The sequence below is a fragment of the Bos taurus genome, chromosome 23, assembly GCF_002263795.3.
Source record: "Bos taurus isolate L1 Dominette 01449 registration number 42190680 breed Hereford chromosome 23, ARS-UCD2.0, whole genome shotgun sequence".
Taxonomy (NCBI): Eukaryota; Metazoa; Chordata; class Mammalia; order Artiodactyla; family Bovidae; genus Bos; species Bos taurus.
Genome location: NC_037350.1, coordinates 50,698,986 through 50,713,787, shown reverse-complemented (window position 1 = coordinate 50,713,787; position 14,802 = coordinate 50,698,986). Strand labels below are relative to the sequence as shown.

Here is a 14,802-nt window from a genome sequence, read left to right as displayed (position 1 = left end):
AGGGCTGGGGCCTGGGGCGGCAAGGGCTCGGAACGGGGCCCTGGATTCGGGCTTTGGCACAGGCAGAGGTCCCAGAGGAGGAGACCTGGGCGTCACGGGGGCTTGTCTTTGAGGCTTTCGTGTTCTTGGTACGGGGTTTTCTTGTCCTTTATCTCAAGGCTTCAGATCATGCTCAGTGGGGTCTTTCTCTCTCTTTACAAAACATTCAACTTGTGTAATTGTGTTTGGATTGATCATTTTGAGTGATTCTTGGTATAAAATCATACCTAGAGGCCCCAAACACAATAGAAATGAGAAAAAAAGCCAATAGCTCCCTCCCACCCTCCCAGGCCCAGCACCCTCTCTGTGTCAGCAGCGTGTCTCAGCCATGTTCACGTGTCAGAAGCCCACAGGAGGGTCTGAGTGCCCCCCGAGGAAACTGAGTTTTGTGCGTGTAGCTGTTTGCTCGTCCAAGCAGAGCGTCAGTGCTAACAACAGTTAAGAGAAGAGTGAGATGCTGTCGACTTGTAGCCTGAATTTGCGTGACACTGATTTTAAATCCATCCTTTCAGCCTCGCCACCATGGATGCGCTGTCAGAAGCAAACGGCACCTTTGCCTTGACCCTTCTGAAAAAGCTGGGTGAGGGCAGCTCGAAAAATGTGCTTATCGCACCCCTAAGCATCTCCTCTGCCCTGGCCATGGTCCTCCTGGGGGCCAGGGGCAACACCGCAGCCCAGATGTGCCAGGTACGTTCGGGAAGCCGCTTCTGGGCGGCAGCTGAAGCTCTTTCTTTGGCCCGTGAGCTGGTGTACACGATTGAATCCCAAAGGCCTTGCTCGACAGACAGGCCTACTCCCCCATCTGCCCCGTCCCTGGGCGTCCCCTCAGCGTCTCTCTGGCTGGTGGTCTGGGGCTCCTGACCGCGCAGCACCCGATTCCAGCAGGACAGGCTTGAATGAGCAAGCGTCATCGAGCCTCTGCTCGGACCCGCTGCCCAAGGCCCTGCTGGCCGAGGCCCGTCCTGCCGAGACGCCCAGAGCCGGCCCCGGGCAGGCTGCACAGGGTGTGGACGCCAGCTCCTGGGCTGCAGTGGCCTCGGGGCGCTGACCTCTGGCCCCCTGGGGGTCACAGCCTTCCCGCACGTGGGGTGCCCTTACCCTTCCCAATTGCCTGGGGTCCGAGGGTCTCCAGGTTTAACAGAGTCCTGATCCCGCCCTTGAGCCTGGCCTTGAGTTTGACCTTTGCCCTAAGGCCATCACTTTCAGGGTCCTGTGCCAGCTGGAGAGGCTGGGAGTGAGAAACATTGGCACCCTCCACCCAGCAAGTGTTAGGGCACAAATACGCGGGTGCTCGTGCTCAGTCATCTCTGACTCTCTGCTTCCCCGTGGACTGTAGCCCTCCAGGCTCCTCTGTCCATGGGGTTCTCCAGAAAGAACACTGGTGTGGGTTGCCATGTCCTCCAGGGGATCTTCCCGACCCAGGGATCGAACCCACGAGTCTTGAGTCTCCTGCACTGGCAGGTGGATCCTTTACCACTGTGCCGCCTGGGAGACGCGTGTGTTCCCTTTAAGTTCTGCTGAAAAGGGAGCAGTCCCCTCTTGAGCTCGGCACTGTCTCCGCTCCCACTCTCCCAACTCTGAAGGGGCCGCCCTCTCTCTGGGCACCTCCTGTGCAGATTCCGATTTTAGGGGCAGGGCAGGTCTTCCCGCCCTGCATGGGGGTCTCTCCAGGGCTCCTGCCTGAGCTCCTCTCCTCCAGCAGTGGTGCCCCCCAGCCCTCCGGCCTCGGCCGGTCACTGGGTGCAAAGCCCTTGCCCAGGCTTTAGGTTCGTGTTACAGCGGAACCGGGCCGAATGTCTGTCTGGACCTTCTCTTGGTGGCTCCCAAACAAACCTCCCATGACCCGGAATGACCGGGACCGTGCCTGGCACTCTGTGTCCTGGCCGCATGGTGCCCGCTGGGCTCCTCATGGTCCAGGAGCGGCCCTGATCCCGCGAGGTGCTCTCCTCCGTGTGTCTGCTCTGCCGTGTTGTCACAAGGCCCCAGCAGGATGGCTGGGCATTTCTGCGCCCTGGCAACAGGGGGCAAGACACGAACGTGGGGGTGCCAGGCCTTTACGAAGGCCCGGGCCCGGAAGAGCCACTTCTGTGTCCCGCTGGTCGGAGCCCGTCCCAAGGCCAGTCCAGACCCAAAGATGTGGCCTGTTGTGCAGAGACAGGAGGCCTGTCCACGGCCCTGTCTGCAGGCAGACCGTGAGCACAGGGCCCTGGGCTCTCAAGGGGCATTTCTGCTCCCGCTGTCGCTGCCTGAGCCCCTGCGGGAGGCAGGCTGGGGAACTTCCCAGAGCCACTGTGCCTTTATTTGGGTGAGTCTTGTTTTAAGCTGCGGTGAGGATCAGTTCGGTGCTTAGGCTGACTTTAGTGTTGTGTCCATTTCCTGTAGTCCGGGCTTACTGCAGTGGTGGGTTTTATCTGTTTTTGATTTCAGACGCTTTCTCTAAACAAGAGCAGTGGGGGAGGTGAAGATGTCCACCAGGATTTCCAGAACCTTCTCAGCGAAGTTAATAGGACGGACACACAGTACTTGCTCAGAACTGCCAACAGGCTTTTTGGAGAGAAGCCCTACGATTTCCTCTCAGTAAGTCATACTCCCGATTGCCTGAAGCAGATAGAGACCGAGGTCGTGTGGAGACGGGAGGCGGGCCTTGTGGTGCAGACAGGCCTTGTGGGCTGAGACCCACACGGAGGGCGGGGTGTGGGACCCCAGTCACGACCTCACGCTTCCTGGAACCGTTCAGTCATTGGCTGTAAGAGGAGCCCTGTAACAGCCTTGTTCACATATTCATGAAGCTTCAGTGAGATGATTGTCAGAGAACTAACACGGATCATACCACAGTTGCAGAGGAGTTGGCCCAAACAGGGAAGTGATCAAATAGAATATTTCTGATGTTGTTTTTCACGTGTTGGAAGTATTTTGTGCATTGTGAGACTTGCTCAATTCTTTTATACATGTAAACATTTTGATTATCTTTTCCTATGCAGAAATTTTTTTTAATTTTTGTGTTTTTTACTCTGGTTCTATTTAATCACACTGCTTTCCTGATTTTTAAATTTTTTTCATACACACCTCAAGTAACCTGTGAGTGTGTTCTTATTATATAAAACGCAGACAGAGCCAGAGTCCTGCCACACTCTCTTCCATGTCGCCCCCGCGCCCAGTCTGAGGGCTTGTGCCCTGTACCTAGAGAAAGGCTTTGCATCTCACTACCTGTGTGGCTGCTGTTCAGTCGCTGAGCCGTGTCCGACTCTTTCTGACCCCGTGGGCTGCAGCAGCCCAGGCTCCTCTGTCCTCTACTGCGTCCCAGAGTTTGCTCAGAGTCACGTCCATTGAATCGGTGATGCATCCAACCCCTCGTCCTCTGTCCCCTCTTCTCCTTTGCCTTCGATGTCTCCCAGCATCAGGGTCTTTTCCGATGGGTCGGCTCTTCGTATCTGGTGGCCACAGTGATGGGGCTTCAGCCTCGGCAGCAGTGTGTGTCTGCCTCACCCTTCCTCACGGTGGCGGGCGGCGTGCTCAGGGGTGGCTGTACCAAGACGCAGCCGCCAGCCCCGGGTGGGCGTGGGGTGGGGCCCAGCCTGGGCCGAGCCGGCAGGGACCCTGTGTGTGTGGTTCTGTCCTGTGTGTGGGTGCTACTCCAGATGGACTTTAGAGGGAAGGGACAGAGGGAGGCTCTCAGATCTCAGTGAATTCTGCCTCATTCCCACCCCGACGGCTGCAGCCCTTCCCGTCGTCCTCAGGAAGGGTAGCGGGGTGGGTGCGTCCACCCTCTCCCCAGCGCTGCAGGTGCTCAGGCTTTAACATTCTGATTGCTCACGAGACTGAGCAGCTTTTCATGGTGATCAAACATTTGTATCTTTTCTGAAAATTGCCTATTATATGCCCTATGTGTATTTTACTTTTGGGCTTTATGTCTTTTTTTTTTAATGAGTTAATCATGTGTTAGGATAGCGATCCTATTCTGTTATATGATTTTTTACATTATTTTTCACACTTGTTTCAGACTCTAAATTAACTGTTTTAAAACAGGTGGTGTAAAGTGAACAAAGTCACCATGAGGTCAAATATTTGTAAGGTTTGTACAGCTTGGTGGGAACTTTTTTTTAGAACCTGGTTTACTTGTTTTTATCAATCTTAGCTACATGCAAGTTTATTGTCATCTTTGAGCCTTAGATGTACAAAAAAGCAAAATTTTCAATAAACACAAAAAACTGGCTAATTTTCCTTAACTTCCTTTTTTTGCTGGTGGATATTTGAAGAACAGCATTGATATTTAAAATGTTTTTGATATGGAACATAAAATCAAAAGATGAGAAATATTTGTCAGTTATTTCACAGTGATCGAGTATTCCACGAATCCAATACCAATGGCCGTGTATGATTAGATATTGCTTTAGTTTGGTTTTGACTGGTCATTACTCACTAAATAGTATTTTAAGAAGCAGGCACTTGTTTTCAGATGTGTTTAAAAGCTGTTGAAATCACCAAGGGTATGATGAGGTATCGACTTGTAGGTGACCACTTTGCTTCCAGACTATTTTCTTAGACTGGGAGATGGACATCTTTTCCAAAAGCCCCGATTAAGAACTGGAGCAGTAGGTTGGCAGAGCCTGAATGATGTGAGGGTTCTATGAAATGAGGCACCTGGACCACAAGATACAGGGGCCACAGTGTGCGGAGAACTCAGCCACGTGACATCGGCAGAGCCAATTCTCCTGGTCCTCAGAGCACCTCTGAGATGTAGCTACTGCTGCGTCCTTGCTTCCAGGGGGCAAGGAAGCCAGAGAGACGCTGCACCTTTCCAGGGTCACACGGCAGTGACGCCCGGAACGTGTGCTGGCGGCAGTGTTGCCGCATCGCCTCTCTTGAATGGCTGTGTTGTTGTTTAGTCGCTAAGTCGTGTCTGACTCCTTGCGATCCCGTGGATCAGGCTCTTCTGTGCGTGGGAATGTCCAGGCAAGAATACTGCAGTGTGTTGCCACTTCCTTCTCCAGGGGATCTTCCTCACACAGAGATCAAACCCTCATCTCCAACACTGGCAGGTGTATTCATTACCACTGTGCCACCTGGGAAGCCTGTGATTTTACTCAGTTATTTATTCAATGTAGCTGAAAACTGAGAAACCAGATTGAAGGTTAATTCTGCACATTCGTTTGTACATTACACAACTAACCGTCAAATGATCAGTGTTGAGGTCGGCGCGGTAAAGAAGTAAGCTGTTGGTGTTGTCTGTTTTGGAGCCATGTGATTCTGTCATTCCGTCTCTCCTAGTCTTTCAAAAATGCCTGCCACATATTCTACCAAGCAGAGATGGAAGAGCTGGACTTTGTCAGCGCTACGGAGGAGCCCACAAAGCACATAAACACCTGGGTAGCCGAAAAGACAGAAGGTGAGGACGTGTCACTACTTCTGTTCGCACAGTATTTGAATCAGTCTTATTTTCCATCAGTTCCTTCCCAAGACCATCAAATGTAAACAGAAATGGCTTTTTTCTCTAAAGAACTGGAAACTTTCAAATCCACTTCTGAAATATATTCAGTAAGTAATCAATTTCTCTACCTTTTCCCCTCCTCATCAGTATTTGGTGCACCTCTTCCAGAGCAATCGCACTTTGACTTTTGGCTGTTGCAGTTAATGTTCATATAGTCTGCCTTTTCACAAAGGGTGGAAGGAAGACTCTGGATCGGGCTCCACCTCCCTGCCTGTGCAGCAGAGCGCATGCTCTGCGGGTCGCTGAGCATCACTGCAGGACACTCGGTCAAGCCCTCGTCCACCTGCGCTTCTTCGTTTTCGTGCTCTGCACGCTGGCTTCGGCCTGTCCCCTTCAGGACAGTCCCCTCACGTTGTAGACCGAACATTCCTTTTTCTGTCACTGTGAATTATCCTGCCCTATTATTTGTTCATTGTATGTGTTTTATGCAACTCATGGTATTTTCTGAGCGGAGACTTTAAGGCTTTTGTTGCTGATTTAGCTTTAGGGGCCAGACTCCCTGCATGGGTTTCCCTGGTGGCTCAGATGGTAAAGAATCCACCTGCCAATTCAGGAGAGGCGGGTTGGATCCCTGGGTCAGAAAGATCCCCTGGAGAAGGAAATGGCAACCTGCTCCAGTATTCTTGCCTGGGGAACCCCATGGATGCAGGAGCCTGGTGGGCTACAGTCCACGGGGTCACAAAGAGTGGGACCCAACTTAGTGAGTAAACAGACAACTCCTTGTTCGTGGTTGTCTGGGGGACAGGGAACCCTCTGATCTGTGCACTGACTCCTGCAGGGGACGGACCAGTGACTACTGTGCCCAGCACCTCCACCAGGTAACCCTGTTAGCTAACTGGTTCTTTAAATCTTTGCAGGTAAAATTAGAGACTTGCTCCCTGCAAATTCAGTTAACCCCATGACACGTCTGGTTCTCGTGAGCGCCGTCTACTTCAAAGGAAACTGGGCTAAACCATTTCTCAAAGGGCGCACCATGGAAGGGATATTCAACGTCTGCAAGGTGAACGAGAATGTGTCATAAAGCGAAGGAAGTTCTTGGAAACGGTCCCTGGGGTCCCCTTGGTTTACGGAGCCTGCCAGGAGGCTGACCTCAAGGAACGTGTGCCTCTTGTGGCCTTGGCAGCCCAGATGTGGATCTGGGCACACCCTGGCTTCCTCTCCTCCTGCTCCGCCTTTGCTGTATCATGAGCGGAGATCCGTGCGGCCAGTGTTCCGTCTTGTATCACACATCCCACGGGGCAGCTCGCAGGTCTCTGGGCGTCCTAGAACCCCCAAGATCCAGTTCAAACTCCAGACCATGGCTGTGACGCTCCATGGGCCTGGATCCTACCGTCTGTCTCCCTCCCGTCAGGAGCTACCTACACAGACGCCTTTCTCTGCAGGGCCGTCCAGAAGCCTCCCTAGCGGTCTCCGCAGCCCAGGTTCCTGGTTCCTGTGTCCCTCCTCTGAGCTCTCACAGAGCCCGTGGCCTCTCACAGTGGCTCTGATCTCCCAGAGCCCCTCGGGCCCATGTGCAGGACCAGGGAGGTTACTTGGAAGTTTTCCTGAGGACCGTGGCTGGGCTGAGAGTGGTGAGGGTAGGAAGCACAAGTCAGATTGTTTTGTATTTTCTTTTTAATAATTGTATCTATTTATCTTGGCTGTGCCCGGTCTTCTTGCTGCAGAGCCTTTCCTGCAGCTGCCATGGTGGAGGCCCTCTTGGCTCGGTGCTCAGGCCTGTGGGCTTAGAAGCCCCTGGACTGTGGGGTGTTCCCAGACCAGGGATGGAGCCTGTGTCTCCTGCATTGGAAGGCGGGTTATTTACCCCTGAGCCACCAGGGCAGCCCTGTTGTCTTTAAAACTAGAGCCAACATGGTTTGCACAAGAGTCAGCTGTGGGGCACGAAAGGCACCCAGGACCCTCCAGGGTTTGGCGGCGGGATGAGTGGTGTCGCCACGAGCAGAGATGGGAAGGTATAGATGGAGCAGGTGGAGGGGAACACGAGCCGCCAGTGTGGGAGCCGAACTGGAGGCTCCTTTGCGTTCAGATGCAGATGTCAGGTGGGCAGGAGCCGGGGGAGAGGTCCTGCTGGGAATGTCCATGTGGAGACTTCCTGGGTCAGCAGGAGAATAGCAGCCTGAGGCCTGAGTGCTGGGAACCAGGGGTGGGAGCTGGAGCTGTGCAGACGAGCTGACGACGCGGAGCTGGGGTGGGTCTGGAAGACAGGACAGAGTGTGTGGGTGCAGGTGGACGGCTCTGATGACTCGTCCAGCGTGTCCACGGGTCTTGTTTCAACTTAACGTTTATCCATTTCCATTATAGAACGTGCAGAAACGTGCGCTAATGATTTACAACTGGTCCACCTTTAAAACGGCCTGCATTGCAGAAATCTGCAGCCAGATTCTGGTGCTTCCCTACGTCGGCCAAGAGCTGAACATGGTCATCCTGCTGCCATTTGAAAGCACTGACTTGATCACGGTAAGCAGGCGGCTGTGTCCCCGGGGCCCAGGGTCTAATCTGGATCCCTGCCAGGCACTGGGCTGTGGGAACTCGTGTGCAGCTGGCAGGTTGCCCGGGCCCACAGGGCGCGGAGCGTGGGTCACAGTGAACGGTCCCCAAGGCAGCACTGCTGCAGACCCTGAGATCTCCTACCTTCTCCTCCAGGTCGAGAAGGCCCTGACCTACGAGAAATTTGTCACGTGGACGAAGCCGGACGTGCTGGCCGAGGTGGAGGTGGAGGTGTTCCTGCCCTGCTTCACGCTGGAGGAGAGTTACGACATGGAGTGCGTCCTCCGATACCTGGGCATGACCGACGCCTTCAACGCGGCCCGTGCCGACTTCAGCGGGATGTCGTGCCAGCCAGGCCTGCACCTGTCCAAGGTCATGCACAAGTCCTTCTTGGAGGTCACCGAGGAGGGCACGGAGGCCGTGGCCGCCTCAGAGGCCAGGATCAGGCGAAGCCTGGGCGTCGTGCACCATTTCTATGCCAACCGCCCCTTCCTCTTCTTCATCCAGCACAGCAGGACCGGGGCCATCCTGTTCTGCGGCCGCTTCTGCTCGCCGTGACGAGGTGGGGGGGCCCCCAGTGCCCCTCACCACTCTCCCCGATCTCTGCGAAGAGCTGGAACCCCGGTGACCTTGGCGAAGGTCCACAAATAAAGGGCTGATCGAGACCGCCTGTGTGTGTGTCTGTGCGTGTCTGTGTGTCTGTCTGTGTCAGTTTCTGTCTGTGCGTGTCTGTGTGTCTGTCTGTGTCAGTTTCTGTCTGTGCGTGTGTGTGTGTGTGTGTCTGTGTCTGTGTGTGTCTGTGTGTGTGTGTGTGCGTGTAGCCCAGCCTGTACGTCCCCCCGACTCCCTGTTCCCGCTGTCCTGTAGGAGGACCACCCTGGGTCCTCCCTTCCCAGCTCTCCGCTCCTGGGCAGGTCACCGCCACCCTCACCGCCCACCCAGGACCTCTCACCTCTTTCTGAGGCACACTGCGATTGCTTCAGTTCTGAGTCTCAGGGAATTTTACCCCTATCATTTGACTTGCTTCTTAAGTGTCTCTTTAGGTCCAACCTGGTCCTTTCCTCTGTGTCATAAATCCACATTAGGACTGAACAGGGTTTTTAGAGACAAGCCTCTTGTGAAACTGAAGCTTTCAATCTGTGTAGTTTTCATAAAATTCCTTGGTCTGGAAAAAACCCTCCGAACGGCCATACTTGAAGTTCCGCTTCTCTGCCATGTGACACGCAGCGTGGTGGTGGGGGGAGATTAGTGAGCCAGAGGAGGGGTCCCGGCCCTCTGACTGGGCTGCCTCTGTGACTCACACATCCTTCCTCTCAGCTCCTGGTGCCATTTCGGGGGCTTGACCTCACTGGGGGTGGTGCTGGGTCAGCCTCGGGATCCAGGAATCTCCTGGTTAATCAACGTTCGTTTTTATCCATCAGCCTGATCTGTCTTTCAGTGTTGCCGAGCACTGGGACACCTTCCTGCGCTCGGGTCCCCTCCTCCCGGCAACCTCCTGTTTCGTTACAGAAGCTAAAACACTTGAGGACAGGGCTGCAGGGAGCAGGGGAGCTGACTGCCCAGCACTTTGTGTGGAACCCCGGAACCACCGGGCGCCCTTCTCTGGGTCCCGTGTGCTGCGTGCAGGCCATTCCCGATCTGGCTTGGATTTCAAGGCTCCTTCCTGCCACTGTCTTCTCCTCAGTCCCCTCCAGGACACATGTACCTTCCCCCCACCACCACCTCCCGGGACCTCCCAGGTCATTCTCAGAGGACCTGTTCTCTGACATCACCGGGAAGACCCGGCTCTAAAATGCTGTTTCCCTCTGCCTCTGGCTGAAGGGCTTTAACATTTGTACTTAATCGCATCCCCCAGGAACCTCACCATCCTTTTAGAAATGTGTCCAGACACTGCAGTTGAGGTACGGACACAAAATCAAGTCAAGGAGAATGAGGCTGTCCTAAGGCCAGTCACCTAGTGGGAACCACACCGAATACGGAAGCTCCTCCATAAAGTCCATCCAGAATGAAGTGTCTGCCGGGGACTTTCTTGGGGAATTTGTGTGTAGCTGCCACCATCTAGTGGACAAGGCGATGGCACCCCACTCCAGTACTCTTGCCTGGAATATCTCATGGAGGGAGGAGCCTGGTACGCTGCATTCCATGGGGTCGCTAAGGGTTGGACACGACTGAGCGACTTCACTTTCACTTTTCACTTTCATGCACTGGAGAAGGAAATGGCAACCCACTCCAGTGTTCTTGCCTGGAGAATGCCAGGGATGGGGAAGCCTGGTGGGCTGCTGTCTATGGGGTCGCACAGAGGCAGACACGACTGAAGCAACTTAGCAGCAGCCACCATCTAGATGTTTTCACATAATATCTAGGAAGTACCTCTGAGCACTTCTGGTGTTCTCATCACCTGCGAGGCACCTCAGGTAGGAGGTCGTGTCCTCAGCCAGGTGCCCAGCACCCAGCCCAGTGCCATGACGTGGGAGAGGCTGAGACATCCCTGCTATTTGAGTTGACGATCTTCATTATGCAAGGATGGAGCACTCATGGAGAAACAAGTTTAGAGAGAGAAAGGTCTTCAAAGTTAAGGAAGAAAAAAGTTTAAAGAAGGATTTTTCAAAGTTATGGAAGAAACAAGTTAAGAGGGAGAAAGGTCTTCAAAGTTAAGGAAAAACCAAGTTTAGAGGGAGAAACGCCTTCAAAGTTCCAGAAACCTTTGCAGAACAGGGCCATGCTCAGCATTGCTCTTTGTAGGCTGCTGAGAAATGGCATCTGAGTGCCCGCAGGCAGAGCAGCAGGCACGGTCTTTTGCTAACAATACCCGGACAGGACTCACTGGGCTGAGAGTTAGGAGGCCAAGAGGGACTGACCTTGGTGGTGGTGGGTGACCCAGACCTGTTGGGGTGCGCTTGCCAGAACCAACTCTGTTTCTTCTCTAGAGCTGAAAGTCAGATCATGAAATAAAGCCTTTGAAAAACGTGGAAACCTCCTCCCTTCTGGACAGTGTTGGGAAACTTCTGAAATAGCTTCCAGAAGACCTCTTGTAAGTGTTGATTGCACTGACACTATGGTTATACTCACTGCATCCTGGGTCGGGAAGTTCAACGCCCTGTTTTTCTTTTTTTCTTTTTTTTGTCAGGATCCTTCAGATTCAACCAGACAGGGAAATATTTTTCAGATACAATGCTACGTTCTTAAAAGTAAGCACATAAGGAAAATTTAGTTGGAAAAGATAACATTTCAAAATCTTTTGAGTTTTAACTGATTGTTAGAAGGAGTTCATGTCCCCTATGTATCTCTTTGGGGCTTCTCTGGTGGCTCAGATGGTAAAGAATTGGCTTGTGATGGCGGATACCCAGGTTTGATCCCTAGGTCAGGAAGATCCCTGTAGAAGGGAAAGGCTACCCACTCCAGCATTCTGGCCTGCAGAATTCTAAACATGAACCACACAGTCCATGGGTCGCAGAGTCGGACACGACTGAGCGACTTTCACTCACACTCTGGCGGGGCCTCAGCTTCTGTCCTCAGCTATGACTCTGACATACAGGCGCAGCTGGGCCGGTGAGTCCCGCGTGCGGCTCCTGCACCCACGTCCCGTATCCTGCTCTGTTCCTACTTGTCTCCTGGACACCTTCACTTCATGCTCCGCAAGCACCATGAGTCCTCTTTGACGGGAGATGGGGGTTTGACCCCTGGGTCAGCAAGTTCCCCTGGAGCAGGAAATGAAAATCCTACGGGTGGATTTTCAGGCCATGGTGGGCGACAGTCCACAGGGTCTCAAGGAGTCCGGCACGACTGACGACTAAGCACAGCAATGCTATGTTACACCCCTGACCCTCCCCTTCCCTGGGAGGCTCTCTTTCACTTAATCACATCACAATGAGTACAGATACATGAGTTACACTAGTAACTGGCACCTGTATCTCCACTCCTTTCCTGGCCCCTTGCCCCCAGTCCACCTGGTTCTCACATCCTGTGATGCCCACCCTCATCAGCTCTGGGCAGCATCCCGTCACTGCTGCACTGCCCAGGCTCAGGCCCGCCTGGCTGTGCCCTGGTCCCCAGAGCCAAGTCCTAGGGGTCCCTGGGTCCTCTCCCCCTGCACCCAGTCCATCCTGAGGGCCGGTGCTGGAGTCAGAAAGGAAACGGATGGGAGGGAGGGGAGGATATGAATGAATGAAGGAATCACGTTACTCGTCCAGTTTCAGTCTTACAGTGGTTCCCAATGTTCTTGTTCAGTTCCTCAGTCGTGTCTGACTCTTCACAACTCCGTGGTCTGCAGCACGCTAGGCTTCCCTGTCCATCACCATCTCCCGGAGCTTGCTCAAACTCATGTCCATTGAGTTAATGATCAATCCAACCATCTCATCCTCTGTCGTCCCCTTCTCCTCCTGCCTGCAATCTTTCCCAGCATCAGGGTCTTTTCCAATGAGTCAGCTCTTCACATCAGGTGACTAAAGTATTAGAGCTTCAGCTTCAGCCTCAGTCCTTCCAATGAATATTCAGGATTTATTTCCTTCAGGATTATCTGGGTGATTGCCTTGCAGTTCAGGGACTCTCAAGAGTCTTTTCCGACACCACAGCGCCATGACTGACGGATAAAACCCCAATTCTTCAGAAGAGCCTCCAGGTTCTTTCCAGTCCAGCCCTGCTCAATCCTTCCAGCCCTGCCTGCCTCACCTTGGGCGCTCCCAGGCCCACACCCTCTGCCCAGGCCTGAGTGTACCTCCTGGGAGCGGGAGCCCTTTCCCACCAGTGACTCCGCCTGGTTGTTCCTCCTCCAGCCGCCCCTGGACCTCACCCCTCCCTCGGGCCCAGCTCCTCTGTCACCCCGGGAGCCCAGCCCACTCCCCACCGCATCACTAGCTCCGACCTTCTGACCCCATCGGGCCCGTTACGCTGCACAGAGACACAACTCTTTCCTGTCCCTCTGAACCCACAGAAGAGGAAGAGCGTGTTTGATCAGTTCTATCCCTCGCCTCCTTTGTGACCTGATAGAGTCCTCCATACAATCAGCTTCCAACCCATAGAGCGTGGGGGTTCCAGCTCTGCTACCTAGTGGGCTTCCGGGGTAGGAAGATGCTGTTGCTCCCTGTGCAGGTCTAACTGATGCCCCGCCCTCCGGCATGGCCCGGTCCGCCCCGCCCCACCACACCCGCCACTGCATCCCCCTCCCGCCCCGCCCCGCCCCGCCCTTCCCACCCCGCTCCTCCTGCTCTGCCCGATCTCAGGTCATCCCTCCCGGCCCCACTCCTCCAGCCCAGGTATTTGGGCCCCAGCGCCTCCATCCCTGCCCAGCCTGCTCCTACCGTGCTCGGTACGTGTGGGGTGGTTGGGCGGTGGCACCAGCCTGCCCGAGGCAGAAGGCGGGCAGATCGGGCGAGGGCTGGCACCGGGCTGGGTTTCCTTTCGGACCAGGTGGAGCGGTGGACGTCACGACGCTGTGAGTGTGGATCCTGGCCCCTGCGCTCTCTTGGGGTCCTGTGAAATGTGTATGCTTCTTACTGGCATGTGCATTGAATGGAGAAGAGCTGTCCCTTAATGGGGATCTTCCCCACCCATGGCTCGAACCTGGAGCTCCTGCACTGCAGGAGGATTCTTTACCATCTGAGCCACCAGGGAAGTCCAACTTCATTATCTATCTAAGCTAATTGAAATATCTCATCTCATCTGAAATATCTCATTAACAGTCTCACCAAGTCGTGAGACTGTTAATAAGCAGGCGGATTCCTTACCAGCTGAACCAAGGGAAGCCCAAGAATACTGAAGTGGGTAGCCTATCCCTTCTCCAGCACAGCTTTCCGACCCAGGGATCAAAGTGGGGTCTCCTACATTGCAGGCAGATTCTCTACCAACTGAGCAACTAGGGAAGTCCATGGGTCTATCTTATCTTTGTTATATCTTCGTATACCTTCCCTAAAGGTGATAATGAGCTTTCCTGATAGCTCAGTTGGTAAAGAATCTGCCTGCGATGCAAGAGACCCTGGTTTGATTCCTGGGTCGGTAAGATCCCTTGGAGAATGGATAGACTACCCACTCCAGGATTCTTGGGCCTCCTTGTGGCTCAGCTGGTAAAGAATCCGCCTGCAATGTGGGAGACCTGGGTTCAATCCCTGGGTTGGAAACATCCCCTGGAGAAGGGAAAGGCTACCCACTCCAGTATTCTGGCCTGGAGAATTCCATGGACTGTATAGTCCATGGGGTCGAAAGAGTCGGACATGACTGAGCGACATTCACCTTCACTTTCACGAATACCTTTCTTTGCACTTGACTTGAGCACAGCTGCAGAAATGCATTTCATAGCACTTTGAAGTGTATTTGAGGCTTTCCCGGTGGCTCAGTGTGAAAGAATCCACCTGCCAGTGCAGGAAACTCAGGTTTGATCTCTGGGTCCAGAAGATCCCCTGGAGGAGGCAACCCACTCCAGTATTCCTGCCTGAAGAATCCCATGGACAGAGGAGCCTGGCGGGCTGTAGCCCATGGGGTCATCAAAGAGTCGGACACGACTTAGTGACTGAACAGCAACAGCAATCCTTAATTACACTGGAAATACTGGGGCAGCACTTTATAGCGTCACTTGCACAGGGTGAGAAGAATCCCTGTCTTACTTTGTCAGTATTGGAAACGAATGGTTCTTGAACTGTTCATGTTTCTATTTGAAAAAGGATGTTTTGGTTTGCTCTCCACCCCTCTCTCTCTCTATGTCTTTTTGGGGAGGGGGGGCGCTGCCATAATGATGAAGGCTGGACCGCAGAGTCATGAAAGGTTGTTTTTGAATCACACGAAGACACTGGGATTCT

At 53.7% G+C, this 14,802-nt stretch overlaps 1 protein-coding gene across 1 annotated transcript; it reads left to right on the top strand.

Annotated features, from left to right (window-relative positions):
* Positions 1–461: 461 nt before the first annotated feature.
* On the top strand, positions 462–9,490 carry LOC617396 (serpin B6). The gene is made up of 6 exons (XM_010818632.4): positions 462–726; positions 2,467–2,616; positions 5,308–5,425; positions 6,385–6,527; positions 7,829–7,984; positions 8,171–9,490. The coding sequence occupies exons 1-6, from the start codon at positions 562–564 to the stop codon at positions 8,570–8,572; spliced, it is 1,134 nt and encodes a 377-aa protein (XP_010816934.2). The 5' UTR covers positions 462–561; the 3' UTR covers positions 8,573–9,490.
* The last annotated feature ends 5,312 nt before the right edge of the window (positions 9,491–14,802 follow it).